Source organism: Puma concolor, chromosome A2 (genome assembly GCF_028749965.1).
Source record: "Puma concolor isolate L17-30 chromosome A2, mPumCon1.1.hap2, whole genome shotgun sequence".
NCBI classification, from domain to species: domain Eukaryota; kingdom Metazoa; phylum Chordata; class Mammalia; order Carnivora; family Felidae; genus Puma; species Puma concolor.
In genome coordinates this window covers 171202830-171230306 of record NC_141668.1, presented here as the reverse complement: position 1 = coordinate 171230306, position 27477 = coordinate 171202830, and the positions used below count along the sequence as shown (strand labels likewise).

The 27477-nt window shown below is 63.9% G+C and overlaps 1 protein-coding gene across 1 annotated transcript; it reads left to right on the top strand.

The window, feature by feature from the left end:
* The first annotated feature begins 3143 nt into the window (after window positions 1–3143).
* CSNK1G2 (casein kinase 1 gamma 2) lies at window positions 3144–27477 on the top strand. The gene is made up of 12 exons (XM_086699632.1): window positions 3144–3371; window positions 19038–19473; window positions 25120–25160; window positions 25291–25360; window positions 25453–25601; window positions 25764–25998; window positions 26063–26148; window positions 26220–26304; window positions 26390–26538; window positions 26708–26791; window positions 26891–26997; window positions 27095–27477. The coding sequence occupies exons 2-12, from the start codon at window positions 19290–19292 to the stop codon at window positions 27147–27149; spliced, it is 1245 nt and encodes a 414-aa protein (XP_086555758.1). The 5' UTR covers window positions 3144–3371; window positions 19038–19289; the 3' UTR covers window positions 27150–27477.

Sequence of the window (27477 nt, the reverse complement as noted above, 5' to 3'; positions counted from 1 at the left end):
GTTGGTCACATGGTACAGCCTTGCTGGGGTCCGTTCTCAGAGGATGAGAGACCTTGGGGGTGGGTAGTTACGCGCAGGAGCTTCTGCACTCTCTCCCAGAAACTCCTGGGTTTCTTCTCATTGGCTACCCCTCACTGGCTGCCTCTCACGTGCCTTCTGGCCTCGGTTTTCCCTCCAGAGCTCACAGAGAGACGGAACTGTGAGCGTGTGGCACCAGGCCTCACCTTGGGTTGAGCGTTCTCTTCCACCACAAACACTGGGACTGGGAGTGGGAGGTGCTGCCTCTCCCCAAGCGGGGGGATGGGGGACTGGAGGGAGAACAGTGGGGGCAGGTGCTACCCACCGGCGGAGGGTACCAGCGTTGCAAGTTTGAAGCCAGGGGACGGCGGGCAAGCCACTTCTCCTTTGTAAACCTCAGTTTCCACATCCCGAAAACGGGAATGTGCACGTCTGCATCCCTGCCCCACAGGGGTAAAGGCCTGGCTGCAGGGAGCGGAAATCCAATTCAATTTGACAAAAGTGACCGCCCGGCACCTGCTTGTGCCTGTACGCTGTCACTGGACCCCAGGATGCAGGCCTGTTCCTGTGCTGGGGTCTCTCCAAGGACAGGGAGAGAGATGGGCTTGCCTCTTGTAAGGGTAAAGGAACAGAAGGGGTCGCTTCCTGCCCATGTCCTCCCTGAAATCCACAGCTGTTTGGGATTTATCGGGAAGCTGGGATTTTGTTTGGCTTTTCCGGATGGGGGGATGGGCAATGGAGAGAGCAGCTCACCCTTTTTACAATGTTCTCATTGTGCTGAGAGCTCCCACGGGGCTGCTTCCCACCCCAGCTTTCCAAATGGTGTCCCCATGATCAAAGCTAAAAGGAGGCAGGAACATGTGGACCACATTTGAAGTGGGTCCAAAATGAGGAAGCACAGAGGCCGTTTGCTTTTTCAGAGACTCTGAGCGATTAGAGAGATGTTCATTTGAGGCAGAGGGTCCTGTGCTGGCAATTCTTTCTCCATGAATTCCCATAATATACCTGAGGAGGCTATGGATAGTCCTAACTTACAGATGAGGATGCGGAGAACCAGAGAGGGTGGGTGATCCGTGCATTGTCACACAGCCTTTTATTGGCACAACCCCAGACTTGCCCTCACTTTCCATGATCTTTCAGCTGCATAGCCACGCAGCTTTTTATAGGGGCGAGGCTGGAGCTCAGGGTTAAGGCTAGGCTGAAATTCCTCTGGAGAAGCGGCCACCATGCTTCCTGACACCCTGGGAACTGAGCGCAGAGAGCAGATTTTCCTAAGGAATGAGAGGAGAGGAGAGATGGGGCCAGGAAGTCCGAGGAGACAAACCCCTGAGTGCTCCAGAATCTGGAAGGACTGTGAACTCTGTTCATTCATTCCGTCATTCCTTTGCCACACGCAGTGATCACACACAGACTGAGTGCCTGCTGCTGGGTGCACAGACATAGTGAGCAGAGCAGATGTGGTCCCTGGCCTGGCTGGTGGACAAGGTAGATTGCTTTCTGCCTTTTTCTCTTTTCTTTCTTTCTTTCTTCCTTTCTTTCCTAGTAATCCATTGACCACTGTATTTAGGAGGAGGCTGATTTTAAACAAATCTACTGCTTTATGGAAAAGGGTCAGGATGTGGTGAGAAAGGACAACTCGGGAATGTGGCATGGGCTCCCTGGAGGTGGTGACAGGGCAAGGGGGCTGGAGAAAGGTGTGGCAGGATAAGCCCTAACGTGGCGGGGGTCCAGGGGTGCAAAAGCACCTGGCTCCGGGGATCCCAAACAGGCCAGGTCCAGCCTTTCGCTGCCAACAAAATCCAAAGGCAGAGAACCCGAGTGGTGGTTAAATGAGAAATTTCTTTCAGTGAGGCCAACGCCGGGAAGAAAGCAGACTAGCGTCTCAAGACCCACTCCCAAACGACGAAAATACTTCCAGGTTTATATAAGGAAACTGTGGGACAAAGTCAGTGGGTATGAGCGTGTGGCCAGTGATGTCGAGCACATCGCTGTCCCGGGGTCCATCACGAGTGGGGTCTTGCTGGCTCAGGGCAGTCCCTCTTGCTTGTTGGGGAAAATTTTGGTTCCCATCAGGGGACGGTTCCCCTGCAGGCTCTTTTGCCTGAGTTAAGAGATAAGCTGGAAAGAAGTTCATCAATTAGAAAGTACCGGACTGAGGTGGAATGGAGGTGGCTGAAGTCCTGGGTTACCAACGCCAGCCTCTGCGAGCGCTTGGCTTGCCCCCCACCCCCACCCCACCCGGCCCCGCCCCGCCCGCTCTCGGCACCCGGCCGCTGGCCCTTCCGGCTGGACTCTTCCCAGCCGGTTTCCTCTGCATCCCATCTGGCCGCCACCAGCAGGACGGCACTCTTCCACCTGATCACATCTTTTTTCCAGAGTACTGGGCCCTGCCCCACGCTGCCCACAAGACCTCGTGAAGGGCCCTGCCCATTATTCACTGCCCGGACCCCCCGGGAAAGCCGCGCCCGGGGTCCTGGCCGGCAGCCACCTTGGGAGCCCAGGGCAAGCCCTGCAGGCCGCGCCAGATCAGGTGGACCTGCCCCCGCCCCTCGAGTTTCCGCTGCCGCGGCGCGCGGCCGGCGGCGGCCCGGGGAGCGCTCCCCCGCCCCGCCTTGACCGGCCCTCAGCTGCGCATCGCGGGCGCCGCCCCACCGAGTCCCGGTCACTCCCGGCCCGTCCCCGCGCCGGCCACGCCCCGCGCCACCGCCCGGCCGTGACGTCAGGTGGCGAGACCGTGACGTCACAGAAGCGCGGCGGGGCGGCCGGCCACGCGTCGCCATGGCGACGGCAGGCGGGCCCGGGCGAGCGGCGGGAGCCCCGCCCCCGGGAGGGTGGACGCTGCCCGGCTCCTTCCCCCGCGCGCCCGCGCGCTCTCCCCTGCCCCCACCCGAGCCGCGGGGCGCGCGCCTCCGGGAAACCCCCCGCGGGCAGCGGTCTGGCAGCCCCGGAGCGGCCGCAAAGCGCGGCGGCCGTCGTGCGGCGGCGCCCGCGGCCTCGAAGCCCCGCCCCGCGCTGAGCCGTCGCGCGCCCCGGGCCGGACGGCGGCTGCGCAGTGGGTGCGGACCCTCCCCCGACGCCGGGGCGTAAGCGCGGGCCGCGGGCGACGCTGCGAGACCGGGGCGAGCCGGGCGCCCGCGCGGCGGGGACGGCCCGCGCCAACATGCGGAGGCCGGCGGCGGCGGAAGCGGCGGCGGCGGCGGCGGCGGCGCGGGAGCGGGGGCCCGAGCGGGCGCTGGAGCCGGAGCCGCGGCACGAGCGGGGCCCGGAGCGGGGGCCCGCGCCGCGCTGCTGAGGGAGCCCGGGCCGCCTGCTGCCCGGCCGGCCACGGCCACGGCCACGGCGGAGGCCCCGAGGTAAGGACGCGCGCGCCCTCGCCGCTGCCACGGCCACGCGCCCGGGCCGCCGCGCCCCACCGCGCGGACCCCTCACTCCAGACCCTGTTCACCCCCGCCCCCGGGGCCCGTACTCCAACCCCTCGTCCCCCGCAGCCCGGGGACTCCCGCGTTCTACCCGCCGCCTCCTCGCTCCAGACCTTGCCCCTTTCCCCGGGCTCAGGCCTTACTCATTCCGGCTGGCGCCTACCTTGCAGATCTCACGGTCCTCCCCGACCCCCTGACTCCAGAGCCCGCTGTTCTCCACGGACCCCTCACTCCAGACTCTGCTGTCCTCCACGGACCCCTCACTCCAGACCCTCCTGCCCACTCCCGGTGTGCCCTGACTCCAGACCCTGCTCTCCTCCACTGTCTCCTGACTCCAGACCCCACTGCCCACTCCCCAGGTCCCCCACCCTCCATCTTTCACCCTCAGCGCACCCACCCATTCCTGGCTTTGTGGTGTTGAAGGCCCTGAGGGAAGAGCAGGGGCTGGGGGGTGGGGAGCACTGGGGTGGGGAAGGGGCGTGCAGCCCGAGACCCGCAGCAGGAGGGGTCTCGTCCAGGGTGACCTGTTGCAGGGCACTGCTTGGGAACTGCTGCCTCGGTGTGGCTGTGCCCTCCCCCTTCCGCCCTTGCCACCGGTTTTGTTTTCCGGAAACACCTCGGATCAGGGAGGGGGTGAGGTGTCTATGCGCCCGGGGCGGTGGCCACGCTGATCTCCCTGCCCCCTTCTGCCCCAACTTTCTGGGGAAGCTTTCATGTTAGGGGCTGTCGTCCTAGGCAGGCTTGGGGGTTCTTGGCCTCTGGATGGCATTGTTTGTGGGCAGTGGCCCTGGAGGGCTCCAGCACTTTGTTCCCAGTCTCCCCACAGAGGACCCTGGCCTCCGGGGGTGTCCACACATCATCCATCTGCTGGGGCTTCATCTGCGTGGGTCCTCTGTCCCTACCCTGAAGGACATGGCCAGGCTCAGGCCCCTGTAGCTCGTGGGTGTGAGAGATGAGTGGGAGCACAAAGGCTCCAGTGTAGGGGGGTGATGTCCGCAGGGACCTGATCTGGTCGCCGAAGGAGGTGGTGGTGTCTGTGACGAGAACAGATTGGGAGCCAGACCCGCAGGTTTGAAAGGGGGAAGTTTGCGGTTTCCCTGGTAGTTTGTTTTTGTTTTTCGCTCGTGTCTCCAAATTGTGCCCCCGGAAAGGGACCCCCAGGCTCTGCAAGTAGATGGGCAGGGTGATGGCTGGGGACTGACTGCAGCACCTCTGGGAGTGCATAGGGGGTGCACACACCTGAGATGACCTGCCCCACCCCCCCCTTCCCAGAATGGTGTCAGTAGCCCTGATAATTGGAAGGGGCTGGGGGCCCCCCGCTGTGTGTGCTGCATTTGGCTGATGGAAGTGTGACCTGTGTGGGGCTGTGGGGAGGGAGGTGTGAGAGGAGCTGGCCGGACACACCCGCCCCGCCCCAGCGGTGGGCAGAACCCCAGGGGCTCCGGGCTCGCAGTAGTCATGGGGCACAGGGCTTGCTTTTTCTGCCTCAGGGTGGCAGTCGGACCTTCTTGGGTAAAGGGGCTTGTGGTCGGATTTTGACTACCTCTCATTTCTCTTGAGCGGATTGGGGATGAGCGTCTCATTGCCTGGTCCTGGGCGTGTCCCTGCTCGGGGAGGACAGAGCCCCTGTGAAGACAGACTTCTTTGAACTCCTGGTTCCGGTTCCAGCTGGCTTTCCTCCTTTTCCTCGTAATTACATAGTAATTATCTGTGGGTCGAGAGAGGAAGTAGGTGAGGTGTGTTTTTTTTTTTTTTAAAGTTGAAAGCCTTCCCATCTACTCATCCCCGCTCTGGGGAAGCCGGCATGCTAGTCAGTGGACATTCCAGACACCTACGGTGTCACCTGTGTCCATGGGGATTTCCTGGTGGGTCTGAGTAAATGCTTGGGACAGGTCTGGGGGCCCCCGCTGACCCGGTTCCCTCAGGGCTGTACTTATGGAGGGTGGCGTTTCTCCTGGGATGCCCAGTAACCTCTTGTCCCGTGATTGCCTTTGGTGCCCATCCCCCGGCCCCCATGGAGCTGTCCCAGGCCACCTCACGAGCAGCCCGGGTCCCTTGTCCTGGTTGTGGTGGGTTCTTGGTAGAGTCATTCCAGGTGGGCCCTGAAAACCCAGGCCTGAGCAGCTGGGGCTCCGTCTCCTCCTGTGAGGAGTTAGAAGTCCATCAAGGTCCTGGGTCAGGTGATGGGCAGAGGGCTGGGGAAGGAGCAGGAGAGACGGGGTGCTGGGGGCCGCCAGCCTTCAGGCCTTTGGTGGCATTGGGCAGGCCAGTGTGGGCGTGCTGGTTGGGGTTGGGGTCCGCGTCAGCCTGTCGCACCCGATGGATGCCCTGGGGTCTTGGGCTACGCAGCAGGACATGCCAGGGAGCGCTCTGATGACTGGTCGGCAATGTTGACGTGTGGCACACTCCGTGAACCTTTGGGGAAGGGGACACCCAAACCAAGTCTTGGTTGGCGTGGGAGGACCCCACCTAGGGCGGTTTCGAGTCTGCTCCCTTCCCCTTTGGGGGCTTGGGGAGCCCGTGTCAGGCCGAGCCCTGAGTGACCTTCTGAGTGTGGAAGACAGCGCGCACGCCTGTGCTCCCCGGTGCCCGCGGGACCGGCCCGCGAAGGAGTGGGTGTGGCGGGAGCCTGCTTGTAAGCACGCCCCCGCCCTCACTCTCCCCGTGGATGGTGGCCTGCCTTTACGTCTCTCTCCTGTCCGGCTTCTACAGAAGCTTCTGGTGCAGGCCGTGCTCGCGCAGGGCCCTAGTGGCGTGGGGGTCCACACGCAGGGCCGGAGGCGCTGTCACAGGGTGGGGATGACAGCACATCTTTTCCTTGCTCAGAAACCCCGTGTCTTCCTGCTCCCAAGAACAGACCGTGGCTCTGGACCCGGCTGTCACGCCGCTCCTGTCCAGGCCTTGTCTGGGGTCCCCTCCTCTAGAAGGCCTCCCACGTGCTCTGTTCAACCTCGGGGGCAGCCGGAGGTCCCCTCTGGGAGCCTTCCCCCTTGGGACAGGTCCTTTCCCTTCTGGGAGCTCGACCATAGCCATAGTCGAATGCTGGGTTATTCCTGTGAGTTCCTGGTGGCGCGGAAGGAAGTCAAGTCAACTAGCAGGCCGGAGCTGGGGTGCAAGGTCGGCTCTCAGGTTACACCTCCCGAGGTTCTGGAGAGCCGCCAGTGACCCGGAGGAGTGAGTCCCTCAGCGGAGAGGGTGGCTGTGGGGACCAGTGTGGACAGAGTGCGTGCAGGGGAGGGTGGGGAAGGGACGCCTCACTACCTTGGGTGGACACCCAGGGGCCATCGCTCCCCCCCCCCCCCCCCCCGCCGCTGAGGGGGTGCTTCTCGCACTCGGGCAGCTCCCCCCAGAAGCGCCACTCCAGGAGCGTTCTTGGCGGGTGGGCCAGGTGCCTGCCATTTCCGCGCTGCTCAGAGCCTCCTCCCAGACCCTGAGTGGTTCCTAGGGGGGTCCCGGGGCCGGCAGTTGCTGTCTCAGAGGTGGAAAGGGACGTGACGTGTTGTTACCTGCCTTCCTGTTGGGCTGTGATACCTCAGAGTCCGAAGACAGTCGTGTACCCTCCTGGAGCTGACAGCTCATCTGGTCTTGGGTCTGGAGAGACCGCGTAACTCTTCCCTCTGCGCACATGGCCTCCACGGGCAGGCGTTCCCAGTGCTGCCCCAGAGGCTGTGCCTGTCATCGGGGGTCTCTGCTTGCTGTGGTCCCAGGACCGGGCTGCTGGGCACTGAGTAGGCGGGGTGGCTGACCCAGCGGGGAGTGGGCTCAGTGGAACTTTTCTGCCAGCCTGTGGTCGTAGGGGCTCTAGACAGCACCCCTCGGTCGAGTGACGCCTCTAGCGGCTTCCCAGCAGAGGGACTGAGGACGTTTTAGTCTCTCCAGGTTCACCTGGGTGCCCCAGGGATTAGAAATCCCAGACAGAGATTTCCAGAAAGTCTGGGGGCTGCGGGGGCGGGGGAGACAGGGATGTGGTTTGCCTGGACGCAGGCACCTGAGGGCTCTCTCACTGGTTCTAGAAGTGCTTAGGGGCTGTGCTAGGGGGCAGATGTCTTTACAGTATGTTTACTGTGCCACCTGTGCGTCTGTGCTGGCTCTCAGGACTCACCCCCAGCCGACTCAGGAAGAGCCAACGTACTGGGGGCGGGGGGCGCAGGGTTGTGCCTCTGCCATTACACCAGCAGGGAGGGTGGTCAGGGGGCTCATGGCTCTGCTCGCTCACGGCCCGCCCTCTTAGTCTGCTGGCCCCCGCTCTGGGCCGCCTTCTCTTTCCTTCAGCTGCACTGATGGGTCTGTTGGAAATTTCTGCTGAGGACACTTTCTGGACTCGGCTCTCTTCTTTCGGCACTGCTGACATTGGGCTTGGATCGCTCTCTGAGGATGTCCTGGGCGCTGTGGGGGCTGAGCTGCGTCCCGGGCCCCACCCACGCGATGCCAGGAGCCCTCCAGTCGTGACGGCCACAGATGTCCCAGGTGTCGCCCACTGTTCCTGGGGGCAGGATTGTCCCGGGTGAGAGCCCCGCCCTAGAGATTTCCTGCCAACCTGCAGCTGTTGCCGTGAGCTGGAGCCCGTCTCGGGGCCTCGGGGCCTCCCAGGGTCTCTGGGCTTCCCTGGGTCTCGGGGCCTCCCCGGGGGTGTGGCCGGGCCTCCTTGGCTCTCGGTCCCAGTCCCGGACCTATAAAGTACGGCCCTCCCTCGCCCCCCAGAGCAGGAAGGCTCAGGAAGCAGGTGGGGAGAAGGCGATGGGGGCAGGTCATTCCAGCAGCCACTGGGGAGGTGGCCTGTGCTGCCTTGTGGCTCCCTGGTGGCCAGGGTCGCCCCACGCCCGCCCCGCAGGGGGCAGCTGTGCCTCCCTGCCGCTCTGCTGTGTCCTGCTCCTTCCTGGTTTCCTTGCTGGCCGCCTGGCTGCAGGGGGAGGACTCGTACCTGCTGCCCGGGGAGGGGAGGGGAGGGGAAGGGGGGGTCTGCCTTCTGTTCTGGGTGGAGGGCCCCGCAGCCAGGTGGGCCGGGGAGCTGGTCAGGAGATGTCCTTGGTTGGTGGAGAGCAGAGAGCCACAGCGGATGCTGCACTGTCTCCTTCCAAACCTGAGGGCCCTGCTCGGCTGGTCCCCACCCACCTCATGGCTCTTGCCCTGGCCCCCTGCTCCCCGGTGCCTCTCACCCCTGGGCCTCGGCTTCCCCGGCTGAGGTCGCTGGGTGGTGACCCCGGTGGAGTCCCCCGGTGGGAATGGGACTCGGGCCACACGGCTAGTTGACAGGACACCGGTGGCCTTGGCGAAAACACAGTAGGTGAAACTCACTTTATCTTGTTTTGCTCAACATATTTAGGGTCACGTAAGCGTGTCCTTGCTGTTAGAGGTTGTTGAGACGGTTTGGTGTTTTCTTCCCGTTTGGGTGTGTATTTTATAGTCTCGGTTCGTCACACCTTGGAAGCTAAATTTTCTTTGGAAATGCTGGATCTTAAGAAGTACACAGGACTGAGTAGAAAATTAGCGCCCTTGCAACCAGGAGGCTCTCGGGAGGTCTGTCGGCCGTGTCTAGGGACCTCGGTTTCAGCCAGCCAAATGTTGCCGGGGATAAGCGTGTCCCCCACACCGCAAGGGGCGTAGCCATACCGAAAGGTATCTGTTGCTCAGCTGGAGTTGGTGTTCACTGCACGCCTTGCGTTCTTATCCACTCTACCTGGCTGCTGATGCCAGGGCCGCTTTGGGCTGGGGCGGGTGGCTGACTGGCCTGTGAAGTGTGGAGCGGAACCTTCACGGTCTCACGGTGGCCCCCAGGCCACACTCCGGCCGCTCCGGCCACCCGCATCAGCATCTCGGATGGAATCCGAGTTTTCAGCAGTCCTGTGAGTGAATTCTGGTGCGGTCTCCTGGGCGTTGGGGACTGTTCCGTCTCGGGGACGAACTAGGGGACTGTGATTGGGGGCTGCCACACTGGGGCCAGAGGCAAGGGCTGGGCAGCTGTGGGGTTTCTTTGGGTCTTGAACCGGTCCCCACTGCTGCATGGGGAGGGCAGCGTCCCGTGTGCCTTAGGTCGGCCAGCTCCTGGTGAGCCCTGCGCAGGTAAGTGCGGGTCCTGCCGTCTCCCCGAGCCCCTCACTGGGCCTGGTGCGCCTTCAGCTGTGCCGAGTGAGCTCTGTGTCCTCCCCGTGGGCTGCGCCTGTGGGGGCAGGGGGCTCGCCCAGGGCCACGGAGAGGGGCTGAGGCGCGCAGCTTGGGGTCGCCGAGCCAGCCCTCCCACCTCTCCTGCGTCATACACTTCCTGTGGCCCCACGGGCCCTGAGCAGGAGGCGTGGCCCCGGCTGTGGGCTTTCTGCACGGATCTCCCCACTCGCTGTGCCTTTTTCACCAGCTTTATTGACACATCACACTCTCCACTTGGTTTTAGTCGAGACGAATTCACAAAACCGGACAAATTCACTGGAATGTGCACCTTGGTAGGTTTGTTTTTTAAATTTTTTTGTTTTTGAACTTTATTTCAGAGAGACAGCGCTTGTGCGTGCATGGGGGAGGGGCAGAGAGAATCCCAAGCGGGCTCTGCACCGTCAGCATGGAGCCCGACTGGGGGCTTGAACTCAGTGAACCTGTGAGATTGTGACCTGAGCCGAAATCAAGTCAGAAGCTTAACTGACTGAGCCACCCAGGCCCCACTTTGGTGGTTTTTAATATAGTCACAGGGTTGTGCAACCGTCATCTCTGTTCAAATCCCGAGCATCCCATTACCCCAAAAGAAGCCCCATCCCCATCAGCCAGCCCCCTGAGCCCCCGGTCCCCACAAGCCCCCTTCCTGTCCGTGGATGAGTCTGTCTGGACGTTTCACACACGTGGGCTCACACCCCGCGGGGCCTCTCGTGTCGGGTTCCCTCCCTGAGCGTCGTGTGTTCGGGTCCGTCCGCGGGGCGGCGGGGGTGGGCGCCTCGCTCCTGCTGCGGCTGAGGGACATGCGCGTGCATGGGGGACGCGTGTGTATCCATTCACCCATCTGTGGACGTGTGGGCTGTGTCCGCTTTTCGGCTGCTGTGGACACGGTTTCGTGTGGACGTGTGTTTTCGGTTCTCTTGGGTGGACACTGAAGAGCAGTGTTGCTGGGTCGCTTGGTGGCTCCGTGTTTAACTTTTTGAGGAACCGGTGGCCGTTTTCCACAGTGGCCACTCGTGTCTCCTTCCTGGGTCAGGGTCCGATCCCTTTCCGGGCACGTCTGCCTCCTCTGGGCACCCTGACCGGTTTCTCTGCAGGCCCGCCTCCCCACTGCCCGGCACTTTCTAGAAAGCCGGGCTCCCGAGCCTCATGCGGCAGGTCTCCCGGCTCCCGAGGCCGTGGGCTCCCCTCATCCGCCCCCCTCTGAGCGGTGAGTCCGGTGTCTTCAAGGGACACGTGGGCCTCGTGAGGACACAGAGTCAGTGCCCTGGTTTTGGTGGTTTTAAGTGGCGGAAACGCCGTGCGCGCACGTGGGTAAGCACGTGCTGACCCTACAGGGGAACATGAAAGGACGTTGGGAGAAGCCCCTCGGAGCCTGGCAGGTGGGCACCACTGGCACTTAAGCGTGACCCTGTGGGCAGCTGAAACACAGGAGCGCGCTCAACCACGGGACCTGCCAGGCGGTGCCCGCCCTGGACGGCCGGCGCGGCTCTGACTGTGGGGGGGACAGAAACCCCTGGAAGGCCCCGTGGAGGCTCAGGTGTGGGCTGAGTGGGGGGCACATGGGGCACGCGCTAGACTCCTTCCGGGGGGGGGCTGCTGCCTCCGGGTCGCCTGCGTTGACGAAGCTGTCGGCCCTTCCGGCCCTGGCGAGAGTCACTGGGGTCCCTGGTCCGCTGCCGTGCCTGGTTCTGGGGGACGCGTGTGGGTCGAGGGGTGGTCCTTACCCTGAGGGAGTCCCTCCCGCAGGTAGCCCAGTGCAGCCCCAGTAGAACCAGAGAGACGGGGCAGTGCCCTCTCTGTGCGTTCTGGGTGGTTTGCAGGGGCCTTGGCCCTCCAGGGCCCACACCATGGCCTCTGACCTTTGGACGCCCGGAGGCTTCGCGTGTGCTGTACCCCGAGCTCACCCCTGAGGGTGGCCAGGCCTGGGGCAGAAGGGAAGAGGCTAAGCTCCGCCTGCGTCCCCTTCCTCCCCCCCTCCTTGCCCCTCCTCCCCGCTCCTCCCCGCTCCTGCCCTCCCCCCTCTGCCCTCCTCTTCCCCCTCCTCCCCCCTCCCCCCTCCTCTTTCCCACTCCACACCCACTCCCCCCCTCCCCTGCTCCCCCCTCCTCCCCCACTGTTGTGCATTGTTTTCGTGGTGGAGTATTCACTCACCTGGAGGGAGAAAGCGGATCCCTGCGTGGGAAAAGCGGAGGCGGGAGTCCTGGCGTTTCTCCCCACACCCCAGCTTGTGAGGGGCCCCTGAGCCCGAGAGGCCACCTCTGGGACCTCTGCCCACACACAGGGATATGCTTTATGGGGCTGGCACCATCACCGCTTCCTTTCTGTGCGGAGGCCACGGAACCTGCAGAGTGGTGGGCGGTCCCTTGTCCCCCTGCGGGCCTGTGGCAGTGCAGACGCCTCCTCCACCCCCTTGGAGGATGTCCCCTAGGAAGCACGGTTCTGCTGACGTCAGGGTCTTTATTCCCGCGCTCTTGTGGCTCCTGAACGCCACTCCTGTTCTCAGTCTCCGACAGCCTGACCGGTGGCGATGGTCTCCGTCACCGATGAGCCTTGAACAACACGGGCGTTGGGGGCGCCGGCCTCTGACGGCCGAAAATCCACGTGGAACGCCTGAGTCCTCCAACGCCCTTGACCGGAAGCCTCGCCCGCGACTAAACCGTCACCGACACGGGTCTTTGTGTGCCTTACGGCAGAGCGAGCTAGAGGGAGTGAGCGCCCCGGGAAGGCGCAGGAGGCAGAAGTGCTCTACGGGGCACACCGATGGAAAAGTCCGGAGTGCGTGGGTGCCAGCCCGCGCTTCCCGAGGCCGGTGCACGTGGCCCGCCGTCGTGGGGCCGTTTGGTGTTTCTTCTGGGGCTTTGCCTGTTCTCTCTTTTGCGTCCTGTCGTTTCTGGATAGTGTGCCATCACCGTGAAGGTAGTGACCGCCCCTCCCTGCATCTGTGTCCTCTCTTCGCGGGGACGCTGGTCTGAGGAGAGGGCCTACCCTGATTTGCAAATAGGGTCACGTTTCTGGGGGTCAGGACGTGACTTCTTGGGGACACAAGCCCGCCCACCCCGAGGACTGCTGCGCTGCTGGCGTCGCGGTCGCAGTCACGCTGGGCCGGTGGGCCTGCCAGGTGAGCGGCGCCCTGGGGACCATCACGTGCGGTGGGACGCGCCTGCCCCCTCGACAGGCAGTAGCTCCGTGAAAAGGTGCGGGTGGGGGTTTGCGGGCACAGGTGGGTGCTTGCTGATGATGGCTGGTTCCAGACGTGCGCCAGCCCCGGGCAGCTGCCGAGCCCTGGCACACGTCCGGCACGACCGAGCGTGTTTCCGGTGACGTGACGGTGACTCCTTGCTGGACGGCTCCGTGTGGACTGTGTGCGGGGCGTTGGGGGGGGGGGGAGGGTCAGTGCTGCCTGAGCAGCAGGACCCAGCCGGACGCTCGTGCCATTAGTGGCCCAGTGTCTCACGCGAGCCATCCGGTGGAGGGCCTGCGCCCGGACCAGCCACGCGGGCATCCCTGTCATCACCCCGGACCCCTCCCGTTTGCCTTCAGCCCTTCGTTACGGAAATGTTCGGTCGCAACTGGGTGCAGAGAGAGGCCCCACGGTCACCAGCCTCCCGGATATCATTTCCTGCCGCTGGAGACAGAGCAGGAGGTGCCGGCAGGTGACCCTGGGCCTCGCCATGGCCCCACCGTCTGGAGGACGGCTGCTGACAATTCTTTGCTCAGTCCTGGTGGCCACAGTCTAGGCTGTGGGGCTTGTGGTCGGGACCTTGCCTCTCTTTTGTAATCTGATTAATTCTGAGAGAATTCTAGCATGTCCAGAGGTCACAAGAAAAGTACAATGCTCTGGACGCACCTACTCTTCACGGCCCAGCAGCCTGTCACCTGTGCCTCTGTCCCTCGCCTGCCGCGACGGGACCAGCCTGTCTCCTGTCCCTGCGTCCCGGCCAGGACTCTGGGCAGGAACCCTGTGCCCCCTCAGTGCGCCTGCGGGCTTACGCTCACCCTGGACATCGGCCTTTCCCTCCTGGTCACTGAGAAGTGACCTCAGGCCACCCTCTTGGCACACGTACCCTGTGTCTGTGGTTCCCACGGATGACGGTTCTCCCGCTTTCACCCCGCCGGTTAGCTGGCAGCCCCCGCCGTGGGGGTCGGGGTGGGGTGTGCAGTCTCCTCCCCGGTTTATTTGGGGTTGGGGTCCTTCATGGTAGCTCCACTGTGATGATCCGTTTCTGCGTAAGTTGCGTCAACACGGGCCTCGTCGCGGGGGGCCGGTTGGGCTGGCGCCTGTGCCTGCCATTTTGGGGCCGCTTCCTTCCTCTTTGTCCTAACGTGACCTCACGGGTGACCTTGGACTTCTCAGCTGCTGCTACAAGGTCGGCCGTGTCTCCGGGGTCCAGGTCGCTCCTGGGGAGTGGCACCCACAAGGGGAACTCGGGGCTCCTGGGGCACCGTGACCCTGAGCCCAGGTGACTCTTGGGGAGGGGGCCTCGCCTACACGTCAGCAAGCTCGGGAGGGATGCGCGTGCCCAGGGATGCCCAGTTGGGTCCCGAGTGAGGCGCGTGCTTCTGAGTCCGCACCCACCACCGGCTCCTACCTGTGTTTAGGCAGGAGGCTGCCTGCGTCTGCACGTGCCCCAGCTCTGGGCCGGGGCTGGTGATGTCAGCCAGGGACTGTGACATCACTGAGTGGGGCCGGTCAGAGAAGGGGGTTTTTGGAGCCTCCACCAGGGGAGCTGGCCCCTGGCCCTGACAAGATGGGGGACGCCCCCAAAACCACAGCAGGTAACTCAGCTGAGGCGGGCGCTCGCAGGACGGCACTGCCCCGGCCCGGAGCAGTCTCTCCAAAACCCGCTCGGTGTGGCCACGGCGGGCCGGCAGCTTCCAGGGGCTCTGCCTGGGTGCTGGGCAGTGGTCCCTGCGGTGGGGGCAGGACACCGTCCTGCGGTGGGGGTCCTACCCCGTGTCAGGAACCGGGGCCCGTGTTGGTTGCCTTGGGACGGGGGTTTATTTTCGTCCCGAGTGAGGGATGGGAGGCCCTCTCCCCCAGGACAATTATTTTTAGCTCTGGCGCTGGGCCTGGGCCGACAGCAGACACTTCCGCTCCCCTGAGGTCTCGGGTTACCCTGCCTCCCCCAGGTATGCCGGGCTGGGCCCCTGTCCGCTCCTGGGACCTGGAGCAGCATCATTCTCACTAGGCTCTGGCCCCAGACCTGTTTCAGCGGCGCTGTGTCGTCCCTGTCCCTGCTTCCCACCCGCCAGCACGTGATTCGCTCTTGCCATTCCCCTGCGGGTCCCACCTGGCTTTCAGAGTGTCCCGAGGGGACCCAGAATGCTCCCATGTGGCCCGTGCTGGGTGGGGTGGCCCGCCAGGGCATGCTGAGTTTGGCCACCGTCCGGAACATTTGCAAGTCTGTGCTGCCTTTGGGGTTGTGGGGTGGTGGCCCTTTCCTCGTGAATAGGGGCCGGTGTCCTCCGGGCTGTCCGTGGAAGGGGTCGCAGTGGAGGGCTGCTCCCCCGCCTCCATGGCGCCTGCCGTCCTCTGCGGGCGGTGACCCACGTGGCGGCCGTACACCCTGTTGTAAGGAGACCTACAGGGGCAGACGTGAACCAACCCTTGGCCAGCACGCGGCTTGAGCAGCACGAGTAGGCCTCCAGCGTTGCGCCCGGTCGCCTGGTCTCTGTTGCCCGCTGGGCCGTCAGAGGCCCCCTTGGGACCATGAAGCCACGAGGGGCTGCAGGGAGGCGCACGCAGAGGGAGCCTGTTGTGGAGTGGGGAGGCTGGTGGAGGCTGCTGCCAGACCCTGGACCCCCAGCGTCACAGGGATCTCTCAGAGGGGACCCTAGAAGCCGTCCCACAGGGGCACGTGGGCCTCCCTGGCCCACAGAGGGCGGCTCTGCGCGCCCAGGAAGGGTTTGCACCCCAGATCACGAGGCCGGGCGGAGATGGAGGGCGTGCCTGCTGATCTGGGGTGGGGACCGAGGGCGCCTCCCACCTGGAAGCGCAGGTGGGGGTCACTGCGCAGGGGGTGAGGGGGCTGCTAGGGCCGAGGAGGGGCCTCCCAGGAGGGCTGCGGGCTAAGGTGCAAAGGCGGGAGGCGTCCAGAGGGGCGGCTCCTGTGTGCCTCGGGGCAGAGTGGTGCAGGTACTTCCTGCCCCATGAAGCCTGTGTGCAGGGTGGGGTGGGGGGTGGAGTCCGGAGCTGAGTCTCCCTGCCTGCAGAGGGGGTCACCGAGCCCTCCCCAGACCCTGTGCTCTGCACCGCAGCCTCTCCAGCTCCGTTCTGGTGCCCTGTCCTGGCATGAGCTCCTGTGTGCCGGGAACGGGTTGCTTCAGAAGGGCAGAGACCCTCCCATCACTCGGGAGGCGCCCAGGGTTTGAGAAGCTGCGTGCCAGGCCCCAGGACAAAGACTGCATCTATCATTATTTGCCCCGAGTGTGTGTCCCCCGGCTTCATCTGCGTGGAGGCCGTCCCTGGCCGCCTGCTTCTGTGTGGCCCCGAGGAGGTCCCGCTCCTGGCTTCTGCCACGTTTCTTTGACGCTTCCTCTTCGGGGCGCGCCCAGGGCCCTTCGGCCCTGAGTTCTGCCGTCATCAGGACAGTGCAGATCATGAGATGAGGGCGAGTTCTGTCTCCTTGGAGTCTTTTGATTTCCCGCGGATTTTCCATCTGATTGACTCTGGTGGCCCGTGTGTGTCTGTGTCTGTCTGTCCATGGCGTCTGTGCATGTGTGTGTGTGCACATGCATACGTCCTTATTTACTTTGTGACGGAAGGTGTGTGTCTGGAAGGAAAGCAGGGATTCGGAGGGCTGCAGACTAGAAGCTCACCCACCGCAGACCGCGGCACCGGGGCCGGAGGGCACCGTTGTGCATGGTGTGCGGGCTTCTGGGAAGTCGTGCTGCCAGTTGGAAGTTTCCGTCTGAGCCGGCAGGTGCACTTCCCGGTGTGTACCGGGAGAAACAGAAGCTCGCGTCCACTCGGGAACTTGTGCACCAGCGTCCGTCCCCACACACACTTCTCAGCACCCAAAGATGGACACGACCCAGATGTCCGCTGACAGACAGATACACTTGGTCCACCGCGCATGCGCACGTCCCTCGGCCGCGAGCAGGAGCGAGGCGCCCACACCCGCCGCCCCGTGGACGGACCCTGAACACGTGACGCTCAGGGAGGGAACCAGACACGAGAGGCCACATGGGGTGTGAGCCCGCGTGTGTGAAACGTCCGGAACAGGCTCATCCACGGACACGAAGGGGGGGGCTCGTGGGTACTGGGGGGTGACTGCTTGATGGGGATGGGGTTTTTTTATTTTGGTTGATGGAATGTTCTGGAATTGGATCACGGTGACGGTTGCATAACTGAATGTATTGAAGACCTCTGAATCGTACACTTTTGGAGGGCGAGTTGTATGGTATGTGGATCGTATCTCCGTAATGCAAATAACAATAAACTAGGGACTTCAAAGCCAAAGCAGGCGGTCTCCACCCTGCGGAGGAAAGAAGTGCTCTCTGGCTTTTCTCTTCGGATGGACCTGATGCCCCCACCATGCGCGGGGAGCAAGGCTCTGGCATGAGCTCAGGAGGGCGGCTGCAGCCGGTGGAGGACTTTGTTGTAATAGTAAACTTCAGACTAGGGTCTGTCCGTGTAGACTCACCTTCAGGTGGACAGAGGTACTCGCAGGCCTCTGGGTGCTCATGGTGGGCGGGGGACGGGTCCCATCGGCCCCAGACGTACACATTCCTTCCCGGGTGAGCCCAGCCACCGTCCTGAGACCCCGTCCCCCCTGCCTGTTCTAGGCCATGCCACTGATGGAGCGAGGAAGTTGGGGATCTGTGCAGACATCCTCCTCTGGGGTTGGGCCCTGTTCCTGACTGGTCCTCCAGGACCCACTGGAGCGATGGCCCAGGGTCCCCAGGGCGCACCAGAGTGATGGCCCCCAAGGCAGGCAGGGCCTGAGGTCTTCGTGGCTCAGGCAGGGGAGTGGGAGGAGCTTTCTAAGCCATGCGGACGCGCACGTGTGTGCGTGGGCATGTGTGTGTGCACCACATCCCGGACCCCCTCCGTGGGGGCCTCCCGGTCCTGGGCCTGTCAGCGTCGAGGGAGTACTGGGGTCAGGTGACACGGCCACTGCCTCCCTGGGACGTCCCGCAGCAAGGGCGCTTCCACGCCCTGCCCACCCCCCTCACCCAGCCTCGGTGTCGTTCCCTCGAGGTGAAACCGCTGCCTGCCCCTACCCGCACTGAGCCCGGCGGTGCCCACACTGCCCTGTCTTCTGTCGCCTGGGCTCTGGTGGTTGCTCACGGACGGTCAGAGGTGCACGGCCTCTGCAGGATGTGGGAAGGCGTCTGGTGCCTGTGGGGCGGGAACTCGCAAGCTGGGTTGTGGCGCTCTGGGCCTGATGGCGGAGTGGCCCCTGGCGCTGCACTCAGACTCTAAAGGGGGACGCGTTTGGTAGGGGGCGCTTAGAGGAGCTCGTTGGTGGTTTCTTTTTGAGGACATCCTTCAGCTTTGGCGCGAGCAGCTGGCGGGGGTTGCAGGCGGAGGTGTGGCTGAGAGGCCAGCTTGGTGGCAACCACAGGCTGCAGGGACGGGGGATGGGGGGGTGGTTGGGGAGGGCTGGGCCTGGGGACACAGACCCGGGTGGTTTCTGTGGGCACCTGTCCCTCACTGCACCCAGCTGGGGTGGCTGCCTGCCTGCCCCCTGCATCCTGGGGGCTGCTCAGTGTCTGCCCTGCCCTCCACAAGGCCAGCTTCGTACCCAAGGGGCCAAGGCCAGTCCCACCCCGGTGGCACGCACGGCCTGTGCCCTGTCAAGCTCGGAGCCCGCCTGACCTCCCTCGGCAGCTGCTGCCCAAGTGAAGCCTTGCCAGGGTCAGGATCCTCCGCAGCCCCACCTGACCGCGGGGTCACAGGCTCCTGGAATTAGGCCCAGGGACATCGTGGGGTGGGGTGCTGTGCGGGGTGCAGTTCAGGGGCCTCTGAGGTCAGTGGTGAGGGCCTGTCTCCCAACCTTGGGCACATTCTGCTCTGTTGTCTGTCTTCTCTCTACCTAGGAGCAGACCCTTGGCTTGGGGAGAGGGCCAGCCCTCTCTGCACCCAGCCTTGGTCCCCACACCTGGCTTTAAGGTTCTAGGGCCCCTGTCACTTGACTGGCCGTCACCTCTGCCAGCACAGTTGTGCTTCAGCCGTGGGGTGGGGGTCACTCGACAGAGCTCCCCTCACACGTGCAATTCACAATGGCCTGAGTCACCGCACTCCTGTGCACCCCAGAAAGTCCCGGTCGCGTCTGTGCCTTGAGAGATCTTTCCAGGATGCCACTATGCTGCACAAGCCTCTGTGGCGTGGTTTCCCGCTGCCACCGCAGTCTTGGGTCTCCCTGCCAGTCTGGGCTCTGGACCCCGGGGCTGCGTCGGGGGCAGGGGGACAGATTCCGGCCTGGACTCTAACCTGTGCCTTCGTTTCTCCGCCAGCTGGGAGCCACGAGATTTGAGGCGGCGGGACCGGTCGACAGAATGCGTCCTCCCTCTGCACGCGACCCCGAGGCCACCGAGATGAGCGCCACGGCCGGGCCCTGGCACGCGCCCACGTCTCACTAGCAGGGAGCCCGCCGGGCCACCATGGTGTACTAGCCCCGAAGAGCCGCCCGCAACCTCAGGTCTGCACAGACCCGGGATTTGCTCGGCAGCAGAGTCACCGTGGAGAGGCCAGGGTACCACAAACTTATGGATTTTGACAAGAAAGGAGGCAAAGGGGAGTCGGAGGAGGGTCGGAGAATGTCCAAGGCCAGCGGCCGGACCAGCCATGGCGTCCGGAGCTCGGGGACCAGCTCGGGGGTCCTGATGGTGGGCCCCAACTTCCGGGTCGGGAAGAAGATAGGCTGTGGCAACTTCGGGGAGCTCCGGCTAGGTGAGCCCACTCGTGTGTGCGTTCTGGGGCTCGGGGGAGGGGAGGTCCTGGCAGGGCCGCGGTCACCACTCCCAGATGGTTTCCAGATTGTTGGGACTGGGAATTCAGGTACCTGTGAGTTTCTGCCCCCAAAGGAGGAGGCTGTGCTGGAGGGGCGGGTGCCCGGCCTCACCCCTGCGTTGCTGAGGGCCAGTTTTGTGTGTGTGTGGGGGGGGGGGGGTCTGGGCCCCCGTGTGGGTGGACCCACGTGGAAGCCGTTAGCTTCTAGCTGGTGGGTGCGGGTGCATGTGCAAGGTGAAGCGAGAGCTCGGCTCCCTCTCCGCACTTGGCTCAGCAACCGCAAGCGGGGCCGGGGCCGGTGTCACTGGTGGCCCCTCGGGGCTGGGTTGACCTCCCTGTCCTGAGCCAGAGCCGTACCTCAGCCGCTGCAGAGGCTGCCAGGATTGGGCTTGCGGAGTCTCACTGCCTGTCTGTGGCTTCCCCGGCCCCAGGCTCGGGGTTTCTGAGCCAGCAACGGGCAAGGGCTGGGCTCCAGTCTCCGCGTGCAGGTTGGTGGGGCGGGCAGGGCGGACGCTGGGCTCCAACACCAGAGGCGTCTGTCATTCAGCGACTGACACTGCCGGCTTCAGGGGAGAGACAGGCGCCTTCCCCAGAGCACGGACCAGGTGTGCCCGGCCCGGCCCGCACAGCAGGGCCCCCGGCAACCTGGTGACCAGTCTGCAGCTCGTGCCAGATGGAGCCGCCTCGACGCACGCCTGCCCCGTTAGGATGCGTGCGTGTGCACACGCGGGCTCACGCACGCAGACGGACACACAGCGGGCCCGGTCCTGACCTGCGGCCTGGTGTCCAGATCACAAGTCTGTACAGCAGGGGTCTTGTGCACCGACAGAAGAGCGCGTGTGCTGGGCCGTGGGCGCAGCGGCTGGTAGCTTAAAGCGTTTTCCGAAACGGAGGTATGTGTTCTTCTCTGCCCGGCTTTTGCTCTGCGAGGTTTTGCGAGTGTCCCTGCGGTTGGGTGTGTAGGTGACCGGTTGCTGTCTGTCATCCTGTCCGTCTGTGTGACTGCACCTCATCGTCCACGTCTGTCGTCCTGCTCAGGGACGCTCAGCCGGGTGTAGATTTCCGCTGCCGTGAATGAAACTGGCCTGAGCGCCCCCCTCCGAGTCCCACGCACGAGTGTTTCTGTTGAAGCCCCAGGTCGGAGGGGAGGCGTGTGTCGATGAGAAAGTGCGGACTGGTCTCCAGAGTGACGGTAGCTTTTCTGAGCTCCCGCGGGCAGCACGTGAAGGTCCGGGGTACCCCAGTCCTCGCCACCATCTCAGCGGCCAGGCTTTTCCACCTTGAACGTGCGCGTGGATGTGACGGGGTTTTCGTGTGGCTTCCCTGATGACAGTAAGCTGGACGTTCCGTGTCCGAGAGCTCCTTTTTACCTCTGGCGTCCGATTTCGATCCTGCGCCGTTTAAGGTGGTTTTCTTTGTGACAATCCCGGTTGGGGCTCCTTGGAGCTGCGTAGGTGTGTATGATGCTTCCTCATTAAATTGGAAAAACTTCAGTTATTACTTCTTCGGGTTTTTTTCTGCCTCCGTTTGTGTCTCTGCATCCTCAGACTCCAGTTACACGTACGTGGAGAGGGTTTGATGCTTTCCTGTAGGTCCCTCAGGCTGCTCTTCGGTTTTCTTGTAGTTTTTTTTCCCCCTGCTTCACTCCAGTTGCCTTTTGCTCTCGTGTGAGTTCACCCTTCTTTTTTGCTGCCGCGTCCAGTCTGTTGTTGGAGTCATTCTGGTGACTTCTTGATTTTCTGTGTGGCATTTGTGACTCCGCTCGACCCCTGCTTCTCTCTCTCGGGATCTCCCAGCTGCTTGTTCATTTGCTTTTAAACCTCAAACCTACTTGTAACCGTTTTACAGGCCAGGTCTTTGGCGCCTTTGACTATGTTTTTCCTTGTGATTGTCTGATTTGCCTCCTTTTCTACAGGAGTGGTGTTTCACGTGTTGGAAATTGTGGGTGTCTCATGGTATTGGTCGGGGTTCTGCCTTGTCCTGGAGACCCGTCTCGATAGTGCGAGGGCCGGTTTTTGGCTCCGTTAGGGGAGGCTGAGGGCTGACCTTACTCGAAGCCTGGAGCCATCTGGTCCCGAGGCGAGGGCTTTCTGGGTTCTCGGCCGAATGTCAGGGGAGGTCAGGGCAGCCTCCGCACGCTGGATGGCCACGGCTCCAGCCCTGTGTGGCCCCCGGAACCTTCCTCCTGCTCGCGGCCCCTCGGGAGGTACTTCCCATCTGGCCTCTGGACTCTTGCCTTCAGCCCGTGCAGGGGGCGAGGCTCCCAGAGTCCCGAGTGCCTGAGCTCCAGCCCCTGCGGCCTGCACGTCCCCAGACCCCAGCCGTGCCGGACACACCCACTCTCGCCTTCACCTCGGGCTGCACTTCAAGGAGACTGGCTCTCCCTGAACTCACGTGTGCAGTCAAAACATGAAGGTTTCTTCAACAGGACACAGTAAAGTTAGCAGTTCCCAGAAAGGCTCAATAGAACATCTGCTTATGAGAACGCGTGGTTAAGAGCGAGGCTGGGCAGGCCGCGGGCAGGGCACCGCTTGCACAGTGTGACGCTCGCACAGGGCACCGTGTGAAGGCGCTGGTTCCTGCGCACAGATGCTGCGATGAAAAACGGGCAAGAGGGGTGCTGGCGGGCTCAGTCGGAGAAGCACATGGCTCTTGATCTCGGGGTCATGAGTTTGAGCCCCAGCGTGGGCTGTAGAGGTTTCTTAAAAAGTTGAAAATGGGCGACAGATGTGAACGGACACTTTGCAAAAGCAGACAGGCCAACAGCCGGGGAGCACGGGAGGCTTTCCGCCGCAGGAGCCCGAGCAAGGCAGCCGCGTGCGTTCCTCCCACGGGGGGGCCACCCCAGCAAACCTGCCAGACGAGGGAGCCGGCCGGCCCGTCGGAGGTCCCGTGTGGCGCCGCTCACGTCAGCCGTGCTTGTAGAAGGACCCTGGGGACGGGGTGGTCGTCCCCCAGGGTCACGGGTAAGCCAGGCAGTGTCCCCGTGACGGACGTGCTGCAGCGCGGCGTGCAGGAGGACCCAGGGAGGAGAGAACGTGCCGGATGATTCCGCCTCGGAGGCTCCCTCTCGGGACGTGAAGGTGGAGACTGACCGGGCAGGGGCGTGCGTGGTGGCCACGTTTTCTGTCCCGATACAGGGCTGGCATTGCACAGGGTTCCGCGTTTGCCAGAGCTCCCGGTCCGAGGCACGTAAGGTGTGTGCATTACAGGTAACTGTCTCCCTGGGGAGAACGAGAACTGGGTCCACCCTGAGCTTAATCCGTGGTCTTAATAGGCTGGGATGTTGACGGGACAGGCTGCTGATGTCTGCGACTTTGAGATGCTTTTTTTTTTTTTTTTTTTTTTTTTTCAATGAAAAATAAGGGAGATCCAGCGGTGCCTGGGTGGCTCGGTCGGTTGAGGGCCTCACTCTTGATTTTGGCTCAGGCCATGGTCCCAGGCTCTGCGCTGAGCACAGAGCCTGCGTAAGATTCTTCCTCCTCCCTCTGCCCCTTCCCCACTGGCGCTTGCGCGCTGTCTCGAAAATAAAAAAACAAAAGAGCAGGGGTGACAGGTGCGCAGATACGCAGTGGGACGAAGAGCAGGTTGCTGATGTCCTCTAGGCGGTAAGGACGTGGGTCTTCCCTGCACTGGTTTTCCATTTTTTTGGTTTGAAACTTTCATGACACAGGAGGCAAAAACCTATTTGTAATCCAAGCCCAGGGAGCAGGGCTTGAGGGGGACTTTCTTTCCCTGCTGAGAGTCCGCAGGAAGCCTCTCAGTTGTCACACCGAGTGAACCGAGGTCTGCGGGAAGATGGGGCCCCTCTGCCCACCCCTTCCAGGCCGTGGCAAGAAATGGGGGAAGCAGCGAGCTGGGGCTAAGTCCAGAGGCGTGATCACGCGCACGCAACAGCCAGAGCGATCTCTCAAGAAGCAGTTAGAAATGAATTTTTCTGTTTGAGCAACAAAGAGTTGGAAAATAAAAATTGAAAAGCAGTACCATTGTAAGTGTGCCCAGACCTGCCCAGTGCCTCCGGAATAAGTTAATAAAGGACGTGCAGGCTCTTCACCAGGAACCGAAAACATCAACGAGGGAAGTTAATTCCCAGTCGTGGCTGGGGCCGGGATGTCCCCTCCTCAGCCTCTCCTGCAGCCTTCTGGGGACATTGACAGGCCGACTCTGAAACGGCCACTTGGAACAGAGGCCCGAGAGTGGCCGACGCAGGGCCAGGCACCCCCCCCCCCCCCCCCCCCGCCGGGCGCCGCCGTGGTGCAGACACCTCGGAGCACGATGGGGCGGGGCGGTGACCCATGCGGTGGGCTGACGTGCGTGGGGAGCCCTGGCCGTGTCCTGTGAGGCGGCACTCAGCCATGTCTCTGCCACCACATCGGGGCGGGTGTCGCCCAGACCGTGCACCGGGATGGAGAGGAAGCCGAGGCCTTCTCCCACGATGGATCCTACTCAGGACAGCGGGACAGGTGGTGATGGAGCAGGTGTCCCATGTGGGGGCCACGTCCGTGGACTTCAGGGCCTGGTGAGGCCAGTCCAAGGGCAGGGACAGGACAGTGCGGGCAGGGGCACAGGCGCGCACAGCGCCGTGCACGGTCATTTCCACAGGGGCTGGGGGCCAGCAGTTAGACTCGAGGGGTCGGGCGGCCCCTCCGTCACGCAGCAGGTGGGGGCCGGGTGTCCGCACACAGGGAGGTGAGACCCTTCACAGAAGCCCCAAGCTGCCGGAAGGCCCGTCTGGGGTACTGCCGGCGCCAGGGGCTCGAGTTTTGACAGCTCTGTGAGTTTGGGCTCCCTAGGGGTCCTGAGGGCTGGTGATGGGCTTGGGAAGGCCGTGTGCCCTGGGCTGTGTGTGTCTCTCACCCACGAGGCACACACTCCCAGCCCCAGGTGTGGTGACTCTGTTGCCCCGAGAAGCCAGCCAGGGACTCTCAGCCTACCAGGTGCTGCCGGGCAGGGTGTCACCGGAGCACAGGTTCCTTCCTGCACGGGCAGGGGCCTGGGGCCAGTCCCTTCTTCTCTGTGCCACGAGGGAGCTCCCCACCCTGAGGGCCGGGAGAAGGGTATGCAGCACCTTGGGTGAGTCCTTTGCAGGACTTGACCAGGACAGGCCTGTCTGTGGGGCTTCTTGTGGGGGTTGGGGACCTTGCTCCACGGTGAGGGGGAGGCGGGGTCCGGGGAGCTGGGGGGGCAGGGGCCTGGATGCCTCCTGGTTCTCCCCGGTGGGAGCGGAAGGGGGGCGCCCCGGGATCACCGCGGCCGTCTGTTCTCTTTGTTTTTGTAGATGGGAGAAATTGGAGCGAGCTGGTGTGCTGGAGGGAAGGATACCATAGAGAGGAGTTTGGGACCAGCCCCCTTGAGGGGGCGGAGTGGGGCTTGGAGGGGGAGGAGAGGCTGGCTGGCAGGGTGGGCTCTAGGATGAGGGTGTGGGGCACATGAGCGCCGCCCATGGTGGGGGTGGGGGTGGGGCTCGTAGGCGTTCTTGTTACTCCTAGGACATGGTCAAGTTCAAGGGGGGGGGGCTTGGCCCCTGGGGGGGGTCTCCTCCCTGCAGTGGGGTGCATACCACGCTGACAAGCCTCTCTTCCACAGGGAAGAATCTCTATACAAATGAATACGTAGCTATTAAACTGGTGAGTCCAGGCCCCCCCTCCCGCCTCCCAGCCCCACATCTGTCCCCGCTGCCCGGTCTCAGGGGAGGGGGAGGGGCGGTGGGCGCGCACCTTGGGTGACCCGACCACCACGTCTACCTGCCCCTCCCAGGAGCCCATCAAGTCCCGGGCCCCTCAGCTGCACCTGGAGTACCGCTTCTACAAGCAGCTCAGCGCCACAGGTACCCGCGCGCCGGCGCAGTGCGGGGCCGGGGTGGGGGGCGCCTCGCCTCGCAGGCAGGGTCCTCACAGGTCTGTGTGTCGTCCCCTGCAGAGGGCGTCCCTCAGGTCTACTACTTCGGCCCGTGTGGGAAGTACAATGCCATGGTGCTGGAGCTGCTCGGGCCTAGCCTGGAGGACCTGTTTGACCTGTGTGATCGCACGTTCACACTCAAGACGGTGCTCATGATCGCCATCCAGCTGGTGCGGGCTGAGGGCGTGTGGGGGCGGGGGGGGGGGGGGGGGCGGAGACAGGCGGGGGCGGGGCGGGGCGAGGGTGGGGGAGGGCCGGAGACGGGTGGGGGCGGGGGCGGGGGCGGGGCGGGGGGCGAGGGGCCGGCCCTGACGCCCGCCACCGCCCCGCAGATCACGCGCATGGAGTACGTCCACACCAAGAGCCTCATCTACCGCGACGTGAAGCCCGAGAACTTCCTGGTGGGGCGCCCGGGCACCAAGCGGCAGCACGCCATCCACATCATCGACTTCGGCCTGGCCAAGGAGTACATCGACCCCGAGACCAAGAAGCACATCCCGTACCGCGAGCACAAGAGCCTGACGGGCACGGCGCGCTACATGAGCATCAACACGCACCTGGGCAAGGGTGAGCCGCGCGCGGGCCGGGCGGGGGGGCGCGCGGGCCGCGCTGACCTGCTCTCCCCCCGCAGAGCAGAGCCGCCGCGACGACCTGGAGGCGCTGGGCCACATGTTCATGTACTTCCTGCGTGGCAGCCTGCCCTGGCAGGGGCTCAAGGTGGGCGCGGGGCCGGGGGTGCGGGCGCGGGGCGCCGCCGGGTCGGCGTCGGCTGACCGCTGTCCCCGCAGGCCGACACGCTCAAGGAGCGCTACCAGAAGATCGGGGACACCAAGCGGGCCACGCCCATCGAGGTGCTCTGCGAGAGCTTCCCAGGTGAGGGACGCCCGGTCCGCACCGCCCCGGGCCCGCGCTGCCCGCGCGCCCCGCTGACCCCTGTGTCCCCGCCGGCTCTCCACAGAGGAGATGGCCACATACCTGCGCTACGTGCGGCGCCTAGACTTCTTCGAGAAGCCTGACTACGACTATCTGCGCAAGCTTTTCACCGATCTCTTCGACCGCAGCGGCTTCGTGTTCGACTACGAGTACGACTGGGCGGGGAAGCCCCTGGTACGTGGGGGTCCGCGTTCCTGAAGTGGGCGGGGCCCCAGGACAGGCGGGCCAGGAGCCTCGGTGCCTGCTGCCAGCGGGACCCCGGCTTTGTGGGGGGTGGGGAGAGGCCGCCCGGCCTCAGCGCTGCGTCCTGCCCCCCTCCTCCCCCCCCCTCCCCCTTCTGCAGCCGACCCCCATCGGCACGGTCCACACCGACCTGCCCTCGCAGCCTCAGCCTCGGGACAAAGCCCAGCTGTACAGCAAAAACCAGGTGAGGGGCCGGGGCAAGGGCCCCAGTGATGTGGGGGTGGGGTAGGGCCACCTGGCTCCCCTACTGTACTCCCCCCACCCCACCCCTCCCCAATCCTAGGCGCTGAACTCCACCAACGGGGAGCTGAATACGGACGACCCCACTGCCGGTCACTCCAACGCCCCCATCACGGCGCCCGCAGAGGTGGAGGTGACTGATGACACCAAGTAAGGCGCCTGGGCAGCCGCGGGGGTGGGGGGTGAGGACGCCTGGGGCAGGCCCCTCCCCCGCACCCACCTCCGCCGAACCTCCTACCCCGTTCAGGTGCTGCTGCTTCTTCAAGAGAAGAAAGAGAAAATCGGCGCAGCGACACAAGTGACCCGGGGCAGTGGTGCCCTGAACCCTCCCACCGCAGCCCCGGGACCAGCTCGTCCGTGGCTGTGTGGCCCACAGCCCAGACGCAGACTGCAGGGCCGGCCGCTGCTGCCCGCCCCCCTCCCCCCCCCCCCCCCACGTGGGGTCACCTCCTTCACACGAGACTTTGGCCGAAATTTCTACACCTGTGTCTAGTCCTCCCCTCCGAGAGCATTAACTATTTGAAACAAGGAAACGAAACACAGCGGCCGCCCGCCCTGCGCCCCTCCCGCCGCCGAAGTGAGTAGTCGGCCGCCCTGTTGCTTTCATAAAGTCCAGCTTGTCTCCCTCGA

Excerpts from the sequence above, each read along its gene's own strand:
- CSNK1G2 (XM_086699632.1), top strand. The coding sequence starts at position 19,290 with ATGGATTTTGACAAGAAAGGAGGCAAAGGGGAGTCGGAGGAGGGTCGG. Across the intron at positions 19,474-25,119 it reads CTTCGGGGAGCTCCGGCTAG|GGAAGAATCTCTATACAAAT; the intron begins GTGAGCCCACTC and ends TCTCTTCCACAG. Across the intron at positions 25,602-25,763 it reads TCATGATCGCCATCCAGCTG|ATCACGCGCATGGAGTACGT; the intron begins GTGCGGGCTGAG and ends ACCGCCCCGCAG.